We start from the raw sequence: 18,507 nt of genomic DNA, 5'->3' as shown, positions 1-18,507 counted from the left end.
TGAAACCTTAAGCATTTTGTTATTCTGTTCTTACTGTAGCTGTTGTTCCAGATGCAGTGACTGACCAGGCTACATTCACTATGTAGAGATGTTTACCCAGTGCATTTAAAATTTATCTGGATGATAAAAGATTAACGGTGCTTTGAAGTTAATTTATGGCTTCTGAAACACACACATCAATACCCTTTCAAAACTTGTGAGAGACTCTACAAAGAGACAATTTCATTATTTACACAACTGAATTTAAAAAATCTTAAAATGGCATTGCCTCTTTGGGATTTTACTTGTTTACTTAATGGGCCTCTTGACATAAAAGCATTTTTGGCAGACACTTTATAGTCACTGAAGTAAAGGACTGATTTAAACCAGCTGATTTTCTTTTCACCACCTCCTGCTGCAACAGTATACTGGCAAAATAGCATGGAGTTCACAGTACACAAGATGAAGTAAGGTCTATTTTTTCCTTCAGAGTTTAAAATCCCAGCGCAAAGCTGATCCTCCAGGTACTTTTCCTGGTGGCATATACTCCTGGTTCAGACTCCTGCATTATGCTGAAGCCATAAAAACAGGGTCAAAGATTTCAGCCTTGGAGATGTAGCCAACAAGTACATGTCAGAAGGGTGATAAAAATCATTTAAAAAAAAAAAAAAGCTTTCAACATATAGAACAAACATTTTTATTATCCTACTTTTTGGATTGGTGTCAAAGGTTTTTCAGAATCAACCAGTAAGTGAATCCATTGAATTTTCATGGAAAGTGATAACAGCATCTCTGAGACACAGGTGAAAGCATAAGAAAAGGGACAAAATATGTTTATTGTGAATTGTTGAACGGTAAATTCTGGGAACAAGAGAGAAAGCGAAAATAAAGTTCCGAACACCTAAGCTATGAAAAAGCGTAAGAATGAGCTGTTGGGAGCTCTTTTCAGCTGTGGTGGGTGGTGGAGCTGGCCGAGTATTTTAAAACCAGTCTTATGGATTAGCAAACTGGGCAGGAAATCAGACGTGTGGCAGCCAAGTATAGATCTGAGAGATTTGTGTGATGCAGAGGATCTGCACATGCCGCGAGAGCGGAGCTGAGCTGAGCTGCCCCTGCCCCTCGGTGGGGGCATCACCTTGCTCCCCAGCACCGGCTCCGACCGGCAGGACCAGCCTGGGGATTCCCCGGTGCCGCTACCACGTCCCTGTGCCCGCGCACCCAGACTGCCCGCTCCCGGCGGGACGCCACGCGCGAGGCCGGGGCTGGGGAGTCATTCCGTGTGCGCTCCCTCCCTTGTCCTGTTCGCCTCCGGAGACCGAGAGGCTTTGTGTCAGCTCAGGCTGCCCCAGCGCGGGGGTCCCGAGCGGCTGCGGCGCCCTGGGGACGTGCCGGCCGGGCGGGTACACGGTGCCGGGGCGATGATGCCGAGACGATGATGCCCCACAGGTGCTGCGGGCGGGGCGGGGAAGGCGGTGCCGCCCGCGGGCTCCCCCCGCCGCGGGGCGGGCCCAGCCCGGCGAAGGGGCCGGGTCGCCGCCGCCACCGCCCCCTGCCGGAGCCGCTCGCGGAGCCGCGCCGGGCCGGGCCGGGCCGGGCTGTGCCGGGAGCTGCCGGAGCTGGAACTGGTACCGGTGCCGGCCCCGCTGCCGCGGCCGCGCCCGCCGCTGCTGGGGGAGGCGGCGCCGGTGCCGCGCCCCCGCGCCCCGCCCGCCCCCGGCAGCAGCAGCAGCGGCAGCGGCAGCCTCAGCACCTCCGCCAGCTCCGCCAGCAGCTCCAGCGGCAGCACCATGGACCTCTCCTTCATGGCCGCGCAGGTGGTGCGCGATGGCGGGACGGGACCGGGCGGGACGGGACGGGACGGGAGCGTAGCTGACCGCGGGCGCGCATCCCCTCCTCTCCTTTCCGCCCCCTTCCTCTCCGCTCCAAAGTTGCGTCGGCACGGGGGTAAACCCGAACGGCGACGAGCCTTGGGGAAGGGGCGAGGAGGGGAAAGGAAGGAGAAAAATAAGCCGGCTGGAGCTGGAAGTGCTGCCGAGGAGAAGTTGTCGTGCGCGGCTCGGGGCGCAGCACCTGTTAGCGCCCAGCGGCGGCGCCCGGCCGCGCCTCGGGATGGGGAGGGGGAGAGGCATCATCGCTCTGTCATCCGAGGACAGGCTGTAAATGGAAATCGGAGATGCGATTTTTCGGTTGTTTTCCTCCCTTCCGTACCGCGATTGCACGTGCATCTGTGGTTTGGGGTTTTTTGGGTTTTTTTCAGTTGTTGTCTTCGCATACAGAATCCAGCTTGGCGTTCATGGAAATGCTCCTCTGTTTGCATGAACAAATTGTTTAAATTGCAGCTTAGTTCTGGATTCCGGCTCGAGGCATGATTGTGGGTGTTGGTGTTCAATGTATTCATGCTTAATCTACTGAGAAGTATGTAACAGCTATAAGCCACCCAAAGCCACAAATCATCACGGTGAATCCAGGTGAATTAGGTTTTTAAACTGACAGACAGTGCTGTGCTTCAGAAAGAGTCACACTCAACATCCATTGCCTTTTCCAGGAGAATTTCTTCTATTCATGTGGATACCCAAGTGTAGTTGGCTTTTTTTCGAGAATGATTTGGATCCAAGTTTGAGATTCTGCTGAAAAACATCACCCACCATTAAGAGGCCAGGGAAGCCTTTCCACACGGTTGCTGCCAGATGCTGACTTAATCTGGAGGTGATTGGTGGAAGCCAAATCTAGTCTTTGTACTGTTGTTCTGTTTCATTAGTGCAATGGCTATTTTGTCTTGTTTCCTTCCTAAATTCCACTTCTGAAGGGGTGTCAGGCTCTGCCTGAAGGTAGAGTGAAGCTGTCTGAAGGTAGCAGTGAGCTGTCCAAGTGTCTCTTCCATTTGGAGGTATTTCTAAGAAATATTTTTTTAAGGAAAACCACAGTGGGGAGGAGGAAAGCATCATTTCTACTGATATGAGGTCTTCCTGGGAACTGGAGTATTCAAAGAAAATTATGTGTGTGTCAAATCATTTTCCTGTGGTCTTTCTCAGGACAATCAGCAAGCTCTCTGTGTCCATCTTTTGTTCCCTAAGCACTGAGTTGAAGCAGAATGTCCCTGTAGCATAGAAGTGCAGCACAGCAGCAGGTTTTACCTGTAGTCAGTGTGGTCTGGGACTAATGCTGCCCATTCCCTTTCTATACTCTCCTTTATTCTTCCTGTCTCATATTCCACATATCTTCTGCTGTAATTGTGCATTGGAAGAGCCACAAAGCTGGATGGTTTAGTTCTCTAAGAGCAATTCCCTGTACAAATGTGTCTTATACTTAATAATATTATTAGTGCAACAGTTTATAGTGAAACACATGCTTTTCTTTCTCCCTGACCCTCTAGAGTTAATTTATTGTTTTCCTTTGTCACAAGAAATGACAAATGAAAGGTTTGTTTCAGTGCGAGGCAATACACCTCAGGAAGAAAGGATGGAATACCTTGGAGCTCTCTGCCTCAAAGCTCTTTGGGTGGAGAGGAGAAGGCGGGAACCAGTCTGGGCTCCCAGGTGTCTCTCCCACCCCAGTGGGGGCTCACTGGGTCTGCACAGCACCTGTTTCATAGGGCACGTGGGGGATTCCTTCAGGGGTTATTTGTGTAATTAACCTTATACGAGCTGTAGGAGAAGATTTTCTGGGCTCCTTTTCTGCTGAAGGAGATGAATCCAGGCGTTAGGGCACTGTGTATAGTGGATGCTGCACTTACCACTGTTATTGCCCTCTCACAGGCCTCTTGTACCTTTCTTTCTGAACCATCACCTCTTTCCATTCCTGTCCCCATAGTGGCAATTAACTGCCAGCAGGTCACTCCTTTAATTTAGGTATTACTTTCCTCCAGCTTTCTTTTCACTGCTATAGCTTTATGTCTTTTTTTTTTTTTTTGAAAAAAATGCCATGATCTCTGTGGCATTTCTGGTGGTGCTGTAGTTGGGAACTTCAGTGAAAAAATAGGTAATACCTAAACTGAGATGCTTCATGACATACAAGCAATGGTCACCTCTCAGGTTGATTTAGTTTCTACAGGATACTGCAGACTATTTATGTTCCTGTAAATTGCTTTCATGTATTATCACACCTTTGCACTGCTCATTCTGGACCAAGTTGGCTTTGCTAGATATCTTGTGAGACACCATAAATGACCTGTACCTTAGAGCCCCAATGTGATGTATACGTAGAAGCAGGTGGTGTGTGTAAGTTAGGTTACCACTTGCAGCCTCAGTGATCCTATAGCGTGTTATGGAGACTTAAAATCTGGCGTACTCCTAAGTGCACAGGATGAAAGTGTCAAACCAGATAATGCAACAGTTATCAGGAGGTTTTTTTTGGTGTGTTTGCTAAAATATTCAGTGGGTGAGACTTTGCACATCTGGATAACTGTATTGGTATGTTCACCCCTCTGGACACCTGAATACAAGGAACCCTGCTTTCTAGAGGCATTGGGTAGCTATACAAATAAACCTCAGCTTTCATATTCAGCACCTCCCCTCCTTTTCAAGATGTCTGTGAGATGGTTTGTGCCTTGGAGCCCCTTAAAGCATTCCATGTGCCAGCAGAGAGATAAACAAAATGTCCCCAAGAATTATATATTTTATGCTATCGAAAGGATAAGACTTTGCTGATAAAAATTATTGTTGTGGAACAGGAGACTATCAGGGAGCAATGCTAACAAATCTGTGCAGCGTAGATACAGCACTAGGGTTTGGATGTCCAGCTTAAGCAACCACATCTGAACACCTCAGCTGTATTATATTTATTAGCTGTGCCATGGAAAACAGCTTTTGACTGTAACAATTAAATCTGTTGTTAAAATAAGCCTTTTTGCATCAGTGTATTCTTCAGTAGTTGCTTTGAAAGGCTTAGGTGTTCCCTGTTCTGCGGGTGCTCTAATTGACTTTGGGTGAGGTCAGTTGTGCTAATAAGTATGACTCTCGCCTAGTAAAAGCCTATTAGCTGGTGATTTTTTTTTTCCATTTTAAATCCATGTTTTAATTTAAGTAATGCTGTAAACCTCAAGATACTATGCCAAAGATGTTCAGCCACTGCTAAGCTGTATGACTGGCTCACTTCTGCATGTTGTTCAGTGATTTCAGAGTGCTCTTGTAGTCTAGGTAACCTCAGAAATAGCCACTTCTTATGGGTAGACACTTTTGCTTCCAGCATAAAAGCCGGGGTTAGGGAGGTGCTGAGCTCTGCGTCCAAGCTAAGAGCACTCGAAGCTTTTATCAGGGGTTAAGGGTTTGCTGTCAGATGCCCAGGGGTGAGCTGCCTCCCTTCCCTGCTTCTGACACACTAAAATTAATATTCATTTAACAGCCAGCTGATGGAAAAGAAATAACAATCAAAATTGCATCTGGGTTAATGGGAGCAGGGTTGAAACATATTCAATTTGGAAAAAATAGAAGCTCATGATGGAGGAAAAAACTGGAAAGATTGAGAAGAAAAAAAATGATGTCATGGTGTGCAGTATGGTACAAATCGATATGAGCTGAGCAGCACCTGCAGTCATAATGCCAGTTATGTGTTTTTCAAGATTTATGTTTGCAATTTAATTTTTCTGGAGTTTTTTTCTATGTTTTTATCTGTGTTTTTTGTTTCATAATGAAAATAAAGAATGGATTTCTTTATTTGCAATGTTTTTATGGTTGGGTATATCTTCATACAGTAAAAAGATTATTTTAATTGTCAGATGAATGTCCTTTTCTTCTTTTACATATAGAAGAGAAAAAGGGTAGCAAGAACCTTGGGAACATGGCACCTTCTGTGGATATTTTTTGAACTAAGTTATATATGGTAGATGTTGATTCTCTATGTTCAAAAGCTCTTTGTAAACAATTTCTGAGGATTTGAAATACAAGAAATTGAATTCTTTGTGTTTAGTTTAATGATTAAAAGTTTTATTTTTATAATCTTTAATTTCATTTGGAATGTTGGGGATTTTTTTACATCAGAAAAACAATGTCATGCTTCAGGAGCTAGAGAAACAAGTGAAAAAGTTTGGTACAGAAAGCAAAACCATTAAAAAGTAAAGATATTTTAAATGTCATTGCTTTTGTGTTCTGTATTTGTCTTCTGGGATTTCAGGTCTCATCAGTGATCATTTAAGTCACTTTAAGCCTTTTGTTGCATTGGCAGTAACTCAAATGCCCAAAACAGGGAGATGGTCCCTTGAAGAGACTCTATAGCTACTTATAATCCTGTCAGAATAACAAGTCCAAGGCTGCCATGCTTCCACATGAAACATACATTACTAAGAGCTATGCAGTTTCTGGAAAGCACTGGAATACACAGAGTTAACTGAGCTAGTTTAGAATCAATAAAGTCATGCAAGTTATTTGTGAAAATAAAGTAGCAGAATCTAAAAAATTTGATTTAAAATAACATTTCTTTTTGACTTGTTATGGAATCATAGCATCGTTGTCATTATGTCATTTTTAGGTTGGAAAATACTTGTAAGATTCAGTCCAACCATTAGTGTGGCACTGCCAATTCCACCACTAAACCATGTCCCTAACTGCCACATCTACACAGTTTTTAATTACCTCCAGGGGTGGTGACTCAACCACTTCCCTGGGTAGGCTGTTCCAATGCTTGACAACACTTTGTGTGAAGAAATGTTTCGTAACATCCAATCTAAACCACCCCTGCCACAAGTCGAGGCCATTTGAAATTTGCCCTGTCCCTTGTTACTTGGGAGAAGAGACTGACCCCCATCTTGGCTACGGTCTCCTTTCAGGTAGTTGTTGAGAGTGATAAGGTCCTGAGCCTCCTTTTGTCCAGGCAAAACAGCCTCAGCTCCTTCAGCAGCTCCTCAGACTCATGCTCCAGATCCATCACCAGCTTAATACTCCTATTTTCCAGAAAATATGGACTGCCCATGTGCATACTGCAAAGCTGGTGTGTGCACAGAGGGTATGCTTGGTGTTTTTGGACATCCAGCCGCCTGAACAGAGCTGCTGCATTTCCAGAAATCCCAGATGTAGGTTCAGTATCCTTTAATTCCTTTCTAATTACATTTCTTGATATTAGAAGATGCACAGCTAGGATCCACTCACTGTACTCTGCTGTAACAGCACAGAGGAACCAGAGGCACGATAATACTGTTTTTGTTTTCCCACTTTATCTGTTCTTCATCTCAGGGTTCAAGAGGGATTGAAAGCCTTTATTAACTGTGTGCTCCTTTTACAGCAAGGTAATCTGAAGGTATTAAAAACCAGAGATTTTAGATTTGTGATTTTGGTAGGTTATTCCCAGTGGCTCAAAACAGAATCCAGGCTGCTTGCTCAGTGTGAGCTGGCATGTGTCTGTGTGCACCATACATGTGCCAAGAAAGCTGAATTCGTTGCCTGCCTCCAGAGGAAGACAGACCTTTCAATCATATTTGCACTTGGAGAATCTGTGTGTGACAGTGCTGAATGGGGTGGGCATTTGGAACCTTTGATGTTTCTGGTATATGCCTAAGACTGATGTATTCTACTTTTTTCTTTTAAAAAGTGGGTTTGCCAAAAGGTAAGCTCTAAGCCAAAACCACATGGAGAATCAGGAGTTAGAGATGCATGAACAAAGACATGATCCTTGTCAAAAGCTGCCCTGATTGTAATCCAAGACCTCAGACAAAACCTCTTTGATCTATAGCATTAAACATTAATAATGTTAGGTAGGAGCATGTAGTCATTCTTTTACATAACCAGTTCAGTGTTCACTTCTGTGCAGCATAATAGGGCACTGACCATTACTCTACCAGCTCTGCTTTCTTCCAAAGGTTAAAGTAATTTTCTCTGGCTTCCTTTGATTCCTCCAGAATGTCTTGACCTACAATAAATAGAATTAAAGCATCAGAAGCTGAAAGAGCAGATTAGAGTTTAACTAAGGATGTCTCAAGTGCTTTGGTTCAAGCTTCAGTCCTAATGCCTCACTGTGGTATGGCACAGCCACAGGGACCAGCTGTGTAATCCAGATGTTGCAGAAAACCTGTTCTGTGGGCAGAAATCAGTGGTGCCCTCATCCAGGATGTTGCTAAGAGTTGAGGTGAAAATCATTTTCTGGAGAAGTGTTTCTTCTGGCTGCTTGGCACAATTGCATTAGATTTTTATTAGTGAGGGGAACATGAATCTTTTCTTACCACTGCAGTAACACTGCAGATGGCATTTCCAAGTCTTGTATAGGAGAAATTTCTGTTCCAGCAAAGCTTTTGAAAATTCATTGGAGATTTGGGCATACTGGTTTTCTAAATTGTTGATAGTGCACTTTGGAGGAGGCTGTTGTTCCAGGATTGTGCTTGTAATTGCTGTCAAAAGATGTTAAAAGTGGTGATTCCAATCCAGCAAAACACTTAAACACTTACTGTAGTTGGAACACATGTATATTGTTCCGGTAACATCATCAGGACTGTCTGCTTGCTTAAAATGAAGTATCTTAAAGTCTGGCACAGATGGGGAGAGAATGCTTTGAAATTCATAAGAAAACATCCTAGGAGAGCAAGGGGAAAACTACTATTGGTCATATTATTAATTCAGGGAAGGCTAAGATTGTGTGTTTCAGAGTGACTGTGTTTTCATCAATTAATAGCATGACCAATTCTCATAGGACCCACTGAATATTAGAAGAGGAGGATGTGGTAGGAGGTGGATAGTAGGGAAGGGAAAGTGGGATGTGGCTCATGTGCTTGCAGGTCTTTGTGCAGTTAGCTGTGTGCACCCTTGCACAGTGAGGGTTGGAAGAAACTGGAAATAATTCATTTGTGTTCGACGTGCCCATTAACTGTAAGACTAATTCTGTGAAACATATTTTCTTCTTCTTTTTTAAAATAATTTACATGGATTTCAGCAGTTACTAAAGAGTTCACAAAGGGAGCAGGTCTCACATATTTCCATCTTTGTTGAGTGTGGAAAGGAGGGTTGTAATAGAATTGCAAATGGACATTCACATGCTTTACACAGATAAAGCGTGAACCTTTCACAACACAGCTGATGGCAGCAATAGCTTGGATTCTGTTGTACACAGAGAATAGCTAAAGATGGCAGGTAAGAGGAATGGAGCCTGAAGCAGCACTACATTCATGCCAAACATCTTGCTTTTTCAGGTGCCTGTTTTTTTGTTGAGCAGTTAGAGCCCAACCCTGTCCTACAGTGAGCAAAATTGTCTTGGCAGACTTGATGAGAATGGAGTTTCTGGCAGCAACTGGATAGCCCAATGGTATTGGGTCCTCAGAATCCAGAGGCTAGAAAATCTAAACTGGTTATAGGCTGTGGGGGTATTTAACCTTGTTGGCTAATCTAGACTGAATTTCCCAATTCGTTGATGAGTTGCGAACATGAGGGTGAAGATTCTGATTTAAGTTTTGATGGAAATGGGATGGATGCTGGTCAATTAGGGAGCTAGTTTCACCACCTTCCTAACCCCATTCCCATAACAGATATAAGGAAAACACTCCAAATGATTCAAAGGGTTCTGTAGGATTTAGTAAAGCAGTGTGATGCTGTAATGACCATACACTATCAAATTAAATCACTGATAGAAGAAAACATTACAACATTCAAATAGAGTGCAGTGATGTGGAAGCAGAAAATGAGAGCAGCAACCTAGGTAAATTCAGAAGTGACCAGCTCTGTTAGTTTGCTGTGTCTGTCTGCAGGGACTTTTCTAGAAATGCTGTCATGAATTGCATTTTCTACCTAAGCCTAAGGTCTGATAGAGTCCTCTGTTATACCAGCAGACTTCTTGGTTGGATGAGTATGGTATCCTAAATGGTTTTTAAATGTGTCATTAGAAATAACGATAGCTCTCTGTGGTTGTTTTAAACACTTTTTCTTCAGTGGATAAATGCTCAAGTGTGAAAGGAAGGTCCTTGAAAATTGGTTGTAAACTGATGACAGTTGTCACTACCCATCAGGGGCTTGATCTACGTCTTGTACTGGTGAACACATCAGTAGTGGCTCCATTTCCATGGAATAGCAGCAGGATAAATGCAGTTGAACCTTTTGGCAGACATGATCCTGACATTATATATGCAAGTTATTAGCACTTCAGAAGAAAAAAGGGTCAGAATGAAGTGTGTGGACTCCTTGACATGTGGTTTGAAGGTGCTGCATGGTCAGGGTATGCCCTCCTGTCCCCTCTGGATCTGCAGTGAGCAATGCCTGTCCTTACATTGAGCACTAAATAGTGAAAAACGTGTCCAGCTGGGACACAAAGACCAGGAGCACTGAACACTTACTGAATGTGTGCTTCACCATGCTGGAAGGATTACAGGGAGCAGAGGAAACACAGGGTGGAAGATCTCTCCCTGTGAATATGACCACTTGGCGTGCACATGGCAGCCAGAACTGATGCTGTGAGTGGTAGTTGTTACCCACCCGTTCCCTCAGTGGCTCGCACACCCACACAGTGCTTTCAGGTCTGTCTCACAGCACTGCCTTTTTGAAGTGACACTGACTCTTAGACTGAGTCTTTAGTCTTTCTATTTTGAAAGCTGAATTCCACACTTCTGGTAGCTGCCAGAGCCCAAACCTGCCAAGCAGCAGCTAATTAGAAAGCATTAATATTACAGTCCCTTCAGAAAAGCTCAGTTCCTCTGTGAAGCATGCTGCTGGATACAGGGCCACTTCCTTTTGTTTTACAAATTGTTTATCTCTAGTTTGGAAATGTTTTAAAAAATATTAATAATGAAAGCTTTTAGCCTCAGCTGGTTCCGTTGCAATTTTTGTTTGTAAGCCTTTCAAATATTACGAAAGGGAGAACAGCCTAGGATTGAGGCATGCATGACTAAAACAAAACCAGACTTTCATCAACTTCCACTGTGGCTTTTTTTTTTTTCCTGCCAAAACAACTGTAAGAGCATTTGCAAAATGTGTGATGGTGTACTGGATTCTGTGACTGATGAAAGCCCAGCCCCACAGAATTGCTGCATGGAAGGGGAAAGGACAGCTCTGTCTCTTTGATTGGTGTGTTGAGGTGTATATTCAGAGAGAAAAAGCAACAATAGGACTGATGAGGAAGCAAAAATATTAAAATTTAAAATTTTAAAGGATTTCTGAAAGTGCATCTGAACCCAAGGACTTGGGGCAGCTGATCACATTGCAATCCTCTCAGACTCCAATTAAATGTATGCCTAAAGTATGTAATTCTCTGAACTACGCCTCTGCCTAAATGAAGTATATAATTAAATGCCCTGATAATCTGCAATAAGTGGCAAAGCATTTTGAGGTATTGTACTATCTCTTCTTTCAAAATGAGCTCCACTTCAAATAAATTGGGTTATTTCTTTTGTCTTTCTTCTTACCCCTCCTTGATGCAAGCAAGTTTTTATGGATCTTTCCCATGGATTTTCTCCCAACTTTTCTCTTGTATGACTGTATAAAATGTTTCCCCTCTAACTCGTCTATGCTGTTCTCTTTGGCTATCTTCTTTCTTCGTCTCTCATATCCTCCATTCTTACCTTTTATAAATTATTTCAGATGCTACAGTTGTGCCAGCACAAGTCCAATTCCTGCAGAGATTTGAGCTTAGTTCTGCAAAATGGGGGCCAAACAATTAATTCTCGTGTTCAGGGACAAGGGATGCAAGGGCAAACTCAAATGCTATAGTCACTGAAAATGTAAACAACACAGCAGAAACTTTCTCAGTTGTCTTATTAAAGACAGAAGCATGTTAAGAGTGTCTGCATGTCTTTACTGGGCTCTAGGTTAGTGAAAACTGAGTGGCGCTTGATGTAGAATCTAAGCCTCGGGAATGGAAATGTCACCTCCTCTGCTCTGTTTTGTGTTTTGGTTGTTCTCCAGTTGAAACAGAGCAGGTTATAACCCCAATCTGAAAAGTTATGAATTCCCTTTAGGTGCTGAGTCTAGCAGTCACTTGGAGAAAAATATTGAAAATTCATTTACAGACACTCTTCTGTCTTTGCCTGTCCTGAGACATCTTCCCTCCACAGACCTAGAGGACAACCTTATCAAATATGTGGTTATTAACATGAAGGCATGCCAAATGGTGATAGGATCCAGGCTGCGAAATGGTTCGTTCATTCTGTGTTGGTCTCTGAGCCATCTGATTGAGCCTGCTGTGAAACTGCAGATGAGCAAGGCGGTGAAATCCTGCACTGATTTGTTGTCGGGGTGGCAGATGTTTTATTCTCCTGGTGTGTTCTCTGGCATTTCTCAAGGACATGAAACAGAAGCAGAAGAAATTGAATTGCTGTGCTCTCTCTCACTCCCTTGTTCTCCAAGGTAGTTTTGCAACTCAATTCTCCTGTAATCTTATCAAGTGTGAGAAGAGGCATGCACCTCTTGACTTCTCTTACAACTGTGCTTTATACTTTCATAGGTAACCTTCTTTACCCAGCCAGCTGTAATTTTCAGCATGGGTGGTTTTCATGGTACGTATCTTGCTTATCACTTTAGTGTACATAATACCCTTAACGGTGCTTTAAAGATGAACATTTGGATGACTAAATAAACATTCCTGCCTCTAAAACATTTGTTTCCTGATCTCTGGTCTGCACAGGATGAATCTGGCTGAGGGGGAGGATGGGGAGAAGGCAGAAAACAACATGCTGATGTAAGCTGCTGTCTGGGCTGCCATGATAAGCAACCCCTTGCTGTTCTTAAAGCCTTTGGATGGCTGCATATGCCACAGGGAATGCTGACAAGTGAAGGGAAATGGGAAACAGGTAGCAAAGGTAGGTTTGGCCAAACTCTGATGTCTTCCTTGAGCACACAGCATGATAGGATTTGAACTGATGTCCAGAATGCTGGCCAGCTCCTGGGAGCCACCTCATTATTTCTAAAACTGTTGGAAATGTCAAAGCCAATTGTTATTAAAAATCTTCAACTGAGTTCTAGAGGACAATAAATGGAATTAGGAGATTCTCTTCTGAAATGAAAGTTGGTCTCATCTTGCCATCTGACCTTTGCTGTTAGAAAACTAATCATGTAGTTTTACAATCAGTTTATCCTTGCCTAAGCAAATGTATAAGTTCATTGATACAAACAGATTTAATAATGTTTTAGTGTTAAAGTTATTAATTAAAAAGAAAAAATTCCATACCTTGTGTAGCCTATAAGTTATGACAGTAATTCAACGTGGCTCCACCACAACCATGATATCTTTTTTTACAGAAGAGTGTAAAGATCCATCTGAAATTAAAAGATACTGATAGGGAGGCAGAACTGCCCTGTGATGCTACAGAGGAGACAAGGATCTTAGTGAGAACTGATTCCCAGTTTGGGACTTCTTCAATGTGCAAGCCTAAACTGGCCATGGGTTGCAGAGGTGAAGCAGCAAATCCTTGTTACACCTCGTGCATAGTCAGGTGGCCCAGCAGGTGAATGCTCAGAGCTTCTCTCAAGTTCTTCTGGATATTGATGAAATTATAGCTTGAAGCCTAGAGCCTTGTCTTTTTGTACTTGATTCATCACCATCAAGCTCTTATGGGTTTTTGCCTTTTTTTTTTAAACTGTGGAGTAATTTTCTTCAAAATGAATTTGGCATGTGATCTTACAGAAGTTTGGAAAACTGGGATTTTCAGACTATGCACCATTTCGGCAAAGCTTGGCCAGCTAGCAGAACAGTGTGTGCTCTTCCCCAAAAATTAGCAGCATCTTTCTGCATGCTGATTTTGACAGAAACCCTGACACCGGTTTTAGAGTAATACAGCTCATGCACAGCTCTTTGCCTCAGGATCATACTATGCTCCTGTCAGTCCTAGTAGCCATCCTGTTCATTGCCTGTCTCTCAGGAGGAGTGGAGTGGTGACAACAGAGGAGATGCAGCAGCTGTCACACCTATTTACAGCTTCTCAGTCACTGATGTGAGAATAAACAGACATGATATTCCTGCAGTTGCATTGTTAGCAATTTATTTTTAGAATCAGTCACTTGAAAAATATCAAGGCACAGGTAAAATAGCTCTGTCATCACTTTCTGTGTGGTTTGCAACCTACTGCTTGACCTGAGGATTTTTCTCCGTTTCTGTTAACTTAAAAGAAGAGTTAAGGTCAAGGCCACGTATTTACCTGGTGAAAGCACGCATTTTTCTTCTGAGTGAAGTTGTACCAGGATTGGATGTGGCTCACCAAATGCAGGAACATACTGATTCTTGTCCACTGCTACCATTATATTCCCTGATTTTATTACCTGCTCTGCAGTGATGAGTAATTCGCACATGTAAGCAAGTGATATTTACTGTAAAAAAGGCCAAGTGAATTTATAGTTAAGCAAATGTTTAAAGAAATAACAGTTAGAGATTGCTTTCCTGTTTTGTTTGAAAATGTGGAGGGGAAAAGAAATGGAAAATGTAAACATTTTGTCTTTGACATCCAAGAAACAAATGCTTGAGCTCATATCTTCCAGCATTGCATCCCCAGAAATGTGGGCACGAAAATGGTTATATTTAGTCACTAAATCTTTATTAAAGTCAAACAGTGGCTGACAGTATATTTGTAAACAAAGCAGTTAAGTCAGGAAAGTTGACAGGATTAAAATCTGTAGTCAACTTTGGGGGCTGAAGTGGAACAATCCCAGATAAACAGAAGGAGGGTGAGCCCGTAATACCCCACACAGGCACAGCATTTGGGGACATGGATGTTATGCTCTGCTTTTCCTTTTGTCTCTGCTTTCCTCCTTCTCAGAGCTGCAGAGGGGACCACACAGAACAAGCATCTCATGGCAGGAGCTGTATTTTTGGCTCGAAGATGAGAGCAATCATTGCTTGAGCGCAGCAGATTGGTTACACGGTCTGATCGTTGGTAATCGCCCCTTCGCAGCTGCCTCTTGGAGATGTGCTCCAGCACAGCAGCAGCTACAAAGGGGCTTTGTAATCAGGCTGGCCTGCAGTCAGTGTTCCTCACTGAGACTTACCTGTCAGTGTTTTCCTGAAGCGTGTGGGAAACTGCGACTGTGTACTTAAAAGCTCAGTATGGATGGCGCTTTCAGGGCTGTGACTTCAGAGCTGCCTTGAAACACCTTATGCGTCTTTGTTTCCTCTCATTTTGGGCAGCTTCATCTCTCTCACTGCCACCTTGCTTTAACATGCCTCTGCAGCCTTGCACTAAATTCCTGAGAGACAGCAGCACGTGTCAGTGTCAGTATCTCTGCCTCCATTAGTCCCTCCCTTGCCGTGGCTCTGTGTGATGCTTCTGTTACTTTATTTCCTTCCTCATCCGAGTAAGTTGGGTGCTTGTGTCTTAGAGCCACTAAGGATGTATTTATTCGGTAACTTACGTTCTCTATAGGATCCTGCACCTGGACATGGTGTCTCCTGATGTTGTTCCCATTGATTCATCATGAGGGGAGCTGTGCATTTCCCTGAAGGCACCAGATTGTAGCTTTCAAAACATAGCAGTTGGCATGTTCGGTCTTTTTTTTTTATTCCCACTTTTTTCTCATGTTTGTCTATTTAATCATAAAGTAGACTTGGTTTTGTGATTCCTGGTATTGCTGGGACTAGTGCTGGAAACAGTGCTTCAAGCAGCACAACTCCAGTTAACTTTCAAATGAGGTACTCTTTTGGCTATAGGAATATTTATTTCATACACAATCTGGGCTACATTTATTTTTGTAGATCCAAATTACACTGTGGGCTGTGCTGCTCAAACCCAGCACTGGATTTATGTTGTAAGAACCTTCAGCAAAAAACCCTGAATTCTCCAGAATTGGATTTTTTTTTTTTTAATCTATTTCACAGAAGACACTAGATAGCCTCCAAATCTCTTCTTTGGAAAATGTGACAAAGGAGAAGGGATGTTTGTGATACGTTTGCTCCCAGGTCCACATCTCTGTGTGCATGAGTGTTGAGTGCTCAATACTGAGAGCAGCCATAAAAAGTCAGTGGGAATGAACACAGGCCTTGCCTGCATGATGCACATATGACCAAGGGAAAACAGTGCACATGTTAAAATCATCACATGCTGGAGACATATAGTAGAGTTGGAAGAAGATACACAGGAATGACAAGCAGATGTAAATCTGCTTGCTAGTGCTGTCTTCCAGGCAGTGCCAGGGGTGCTTTGGTGGTAGCGTTTCTGCAGCAGAGTAGGCAGTGTGAATGCAGTGCCCACAAACTGCTTGTCAGTGGCAGAGTCCGTAAGTAAAAGGCAAATTAGCCTTGCACAGACCTGTGGAGGGAAAAATATAAGTGGAGGAAATAACAAGTGACTACTGAGCACTCTGCTCGTTGCTGGATAAGGAGCAAACTGGAAGTGCTATGAAGACTTGGAAACCTGAAATTCTTAACCAAAGAAACAAGCAATTTTTTTTCTTCGTCTTTGGCCTCTTGCTTTACTGTCTCAATTAGTTTTCTGCTTTCAAATGAAGACCATTTGAATCACAAATAAACTCATGTCAACCATCTCATCCATCCTTTTATATTTCCTTTCAAAACGTCATCTAATTCCAGCTGGCCTGCAATGATCTCTTCCATTTTCCACTTTTTATATTTCAAGGCTGTCTCTTCCCATATATCCCTTCAACCTTGCATTAATTTCTCACATACAGCAAAGCCACTTAATTGTTTTTTTCCCAGCATACATTCTGAAAACTGTCCTTTTTTAAAGTTGACAAAATACCGGGCATTGGCTGGACTGCTGGTGCCTGTAACCTTCCAGTTGCAGTTCTGTCTCATTACCATCTTTTCCCTGCTCCCATTCCTTTATTTTTCGGATGGTTCCAATGGGATACTTATATTTAACTGGAATTGTTAGTACCTAGATAGAGTAAAAAAATTTAAAATTTTCCAAATCACAGGTATGGGAATATTTAGCCCATTGAACACCATCTTGAAGGATTTGAAGTTTTTTTCTTTTTCTCCACATCTGTTGAGAAAATGAGCATAATTATATTCCCATACATGCATCCATATATGTGAAAGCTGTCAGCCTGTCACTAATCCTCCCCAGAAATGCTCCATAGTCACTGGCTGTTTATCATCCAGCTACTGGGTGCCAGGTAGCAGCACACTTTTCTTCTAAGCAATGAATTCAGCGAGTTAGGAGCCTAACATCATCCTGCGGGTATCTTACTTCAGCCAGCCTTTTTCAGGGGTAAGGGCAAACAAATAAAAGAACAATCAGTTAAAAAATGGAGATAAATTAGTTTAAATAACTATGTGAGGTAACCTGAGAACAACTCTGAAAACTGCTGACAGTGGTGGTAAATCCTGCTAGTCCTGCAGTTTTAATGCTCTCCCCTCAACAGCAATGGGAAGAAGCTCTCAAGGCAGTGAAGCAGAGAGAAAGGAGTCACTGTTTTGTGGATATCCCTCTTTGTGCAAGTTTTTTTTTACTGAAGCAGTTTGAGTTCCCATGCTGCTTCATTCACTTGTGGGGCAGTCCTCATGAGCACCCAGGTCAGCCCTGTGAGTGGGAAAGGCCAGCCTGTTAGCATCTGTTCTCAGCTGTCTGCTAGTACACCCCTCCTCTTCCAACAGTGTGGCATTTTTTGTAATTGGGACAAAAACAATCTTGTGCTATTGTGCCTTGTGTCGGCTTTCAGATCTGGATTTCCAAAGCATGTGTTTAGATCCAGTTTTCATGCATTAATGCATTAGAAAGACACTGTTTGCATAGTTCATTTCAGGTTGTAGTTGTCTAGGTGAAACCTGAGGTTGTCTTGTTTCTTTTCAACAAATGCACTAGTTCAGAGGATAAGGAATTACATGTCTGTGCTGGCTCCGTGGCTTTGGGGAGGGTAGAAAAACCTCAAGTGTGGGATATGAATGAGGGTGTCTAAAAGGAAGGGGGCTATCACCATGAACTGAAGTCATCACCTCTATGTTTTATGTCAAATTTACTTAGAGTAGTTTTGGGCCCAGTTAGCATTGGTCTGGTTTAGATTAATTTCTTTTCGCTTTCAGTATCTTTTTGGCAAAAAGGGGCAGATTTGTCATGGATTTGCCGTTCATCATTTTGTGTTATGATACAAGAATTCATCTGAAATCATGATACAAAGTAGCTGTTCATTTTTTATTAAAGTTGCATTTAGTCTCGCTGGTAGCTTCTTTTCCTGTGTATCTTTTTCTCTTGAAAGAATAAGATGGCCAGCAGATGTAAAGAGTAACACCTGGAAAAAACTTAAATGTGCCTTTCATTGTTATTGAGCTGTGAAGACTACTGCATGAGTGTTGCTTAAGTCATGCATTTCCATTTATATTGTAATACAATGCAGAATCATTAAGGTCATAGACTTCCTGCTTTGACATGAGAAGTATCCTTTCCTTATGTCATTCAGCACTTTGTGTAAAAATGTTTGATGTTTCACTGGGAGATGTTGTTACCAGCAAGTGAAGCATTTATCTTGGTGATATCGTGTCTCTTAATCAACAAAAGATCACAGTAACCTTTTGAGAAAGTAGAGTACATCAATATCCCTATAATTCACTCCACCATTGCCAAACTTTTCATGTGCAAAATATCTCATTTGCATTTCTGCAAACAAAGGAAATGTCATCATCTAAATTACAGACTTAAATGAAGGTCCAAGATGAAAATCATATGGATCAGATAATATTTTATGG

At 42.7% G+C, this 18,507-nt stretch overlaps 1 protein-coding gene across 2 annotated transcripts in view; it reads left to right on the top strand.

Annotated features, from left to right (window-relative positions):
- The first annotated feature begins 1,668 nt into the window (after window positions 1-1,668).
- CUNH14orf132 (chromosome unknown C14orf132 homolog) overlaps window positions 1,669-18,507 on the top strand; it is a 39,683-nt gene continuing 22,844 nt past the window's right edge. Inside the window, exon 1 of one of the 2 annotated variants that reach the window (XM_050336089.1) lies at window positions 1,669-1,793. In XM_050336089.1, coding sequence (XP_050192046.1) covers window positions 1,767-1,793 — 27 coding nt within the window. In that variant the 5' untranslated portion in view covers window positions 1,669-1,766. Of the gene's footprint in view, window positions 1,797-18,507 lie in introns of both variants that reach the window. The other variant, XM_050336088.1, reaches the window with a different exon arrangement.

This window comes from Myiozetetes cayanensis, unplaced genomic scaffold (assembly GCF_022539395.1).
Source record: "Myiozetetes cayanensis isolate MyiCay16 unplaced genomic scaffold, myiCay2020 scf6-25, whole genome shotgun sequence".
In the NCBI taxonomy this organism is placed as follows: Eukaryota; Metazoa; Chordata; class Aves; order Passeriformes; family Tyrannidae; genus Myiozetetes; species Myiozetetes cayanensis.
This window is presented reverse-complemented; position numbering and strand designations above follow the sequence as displayed.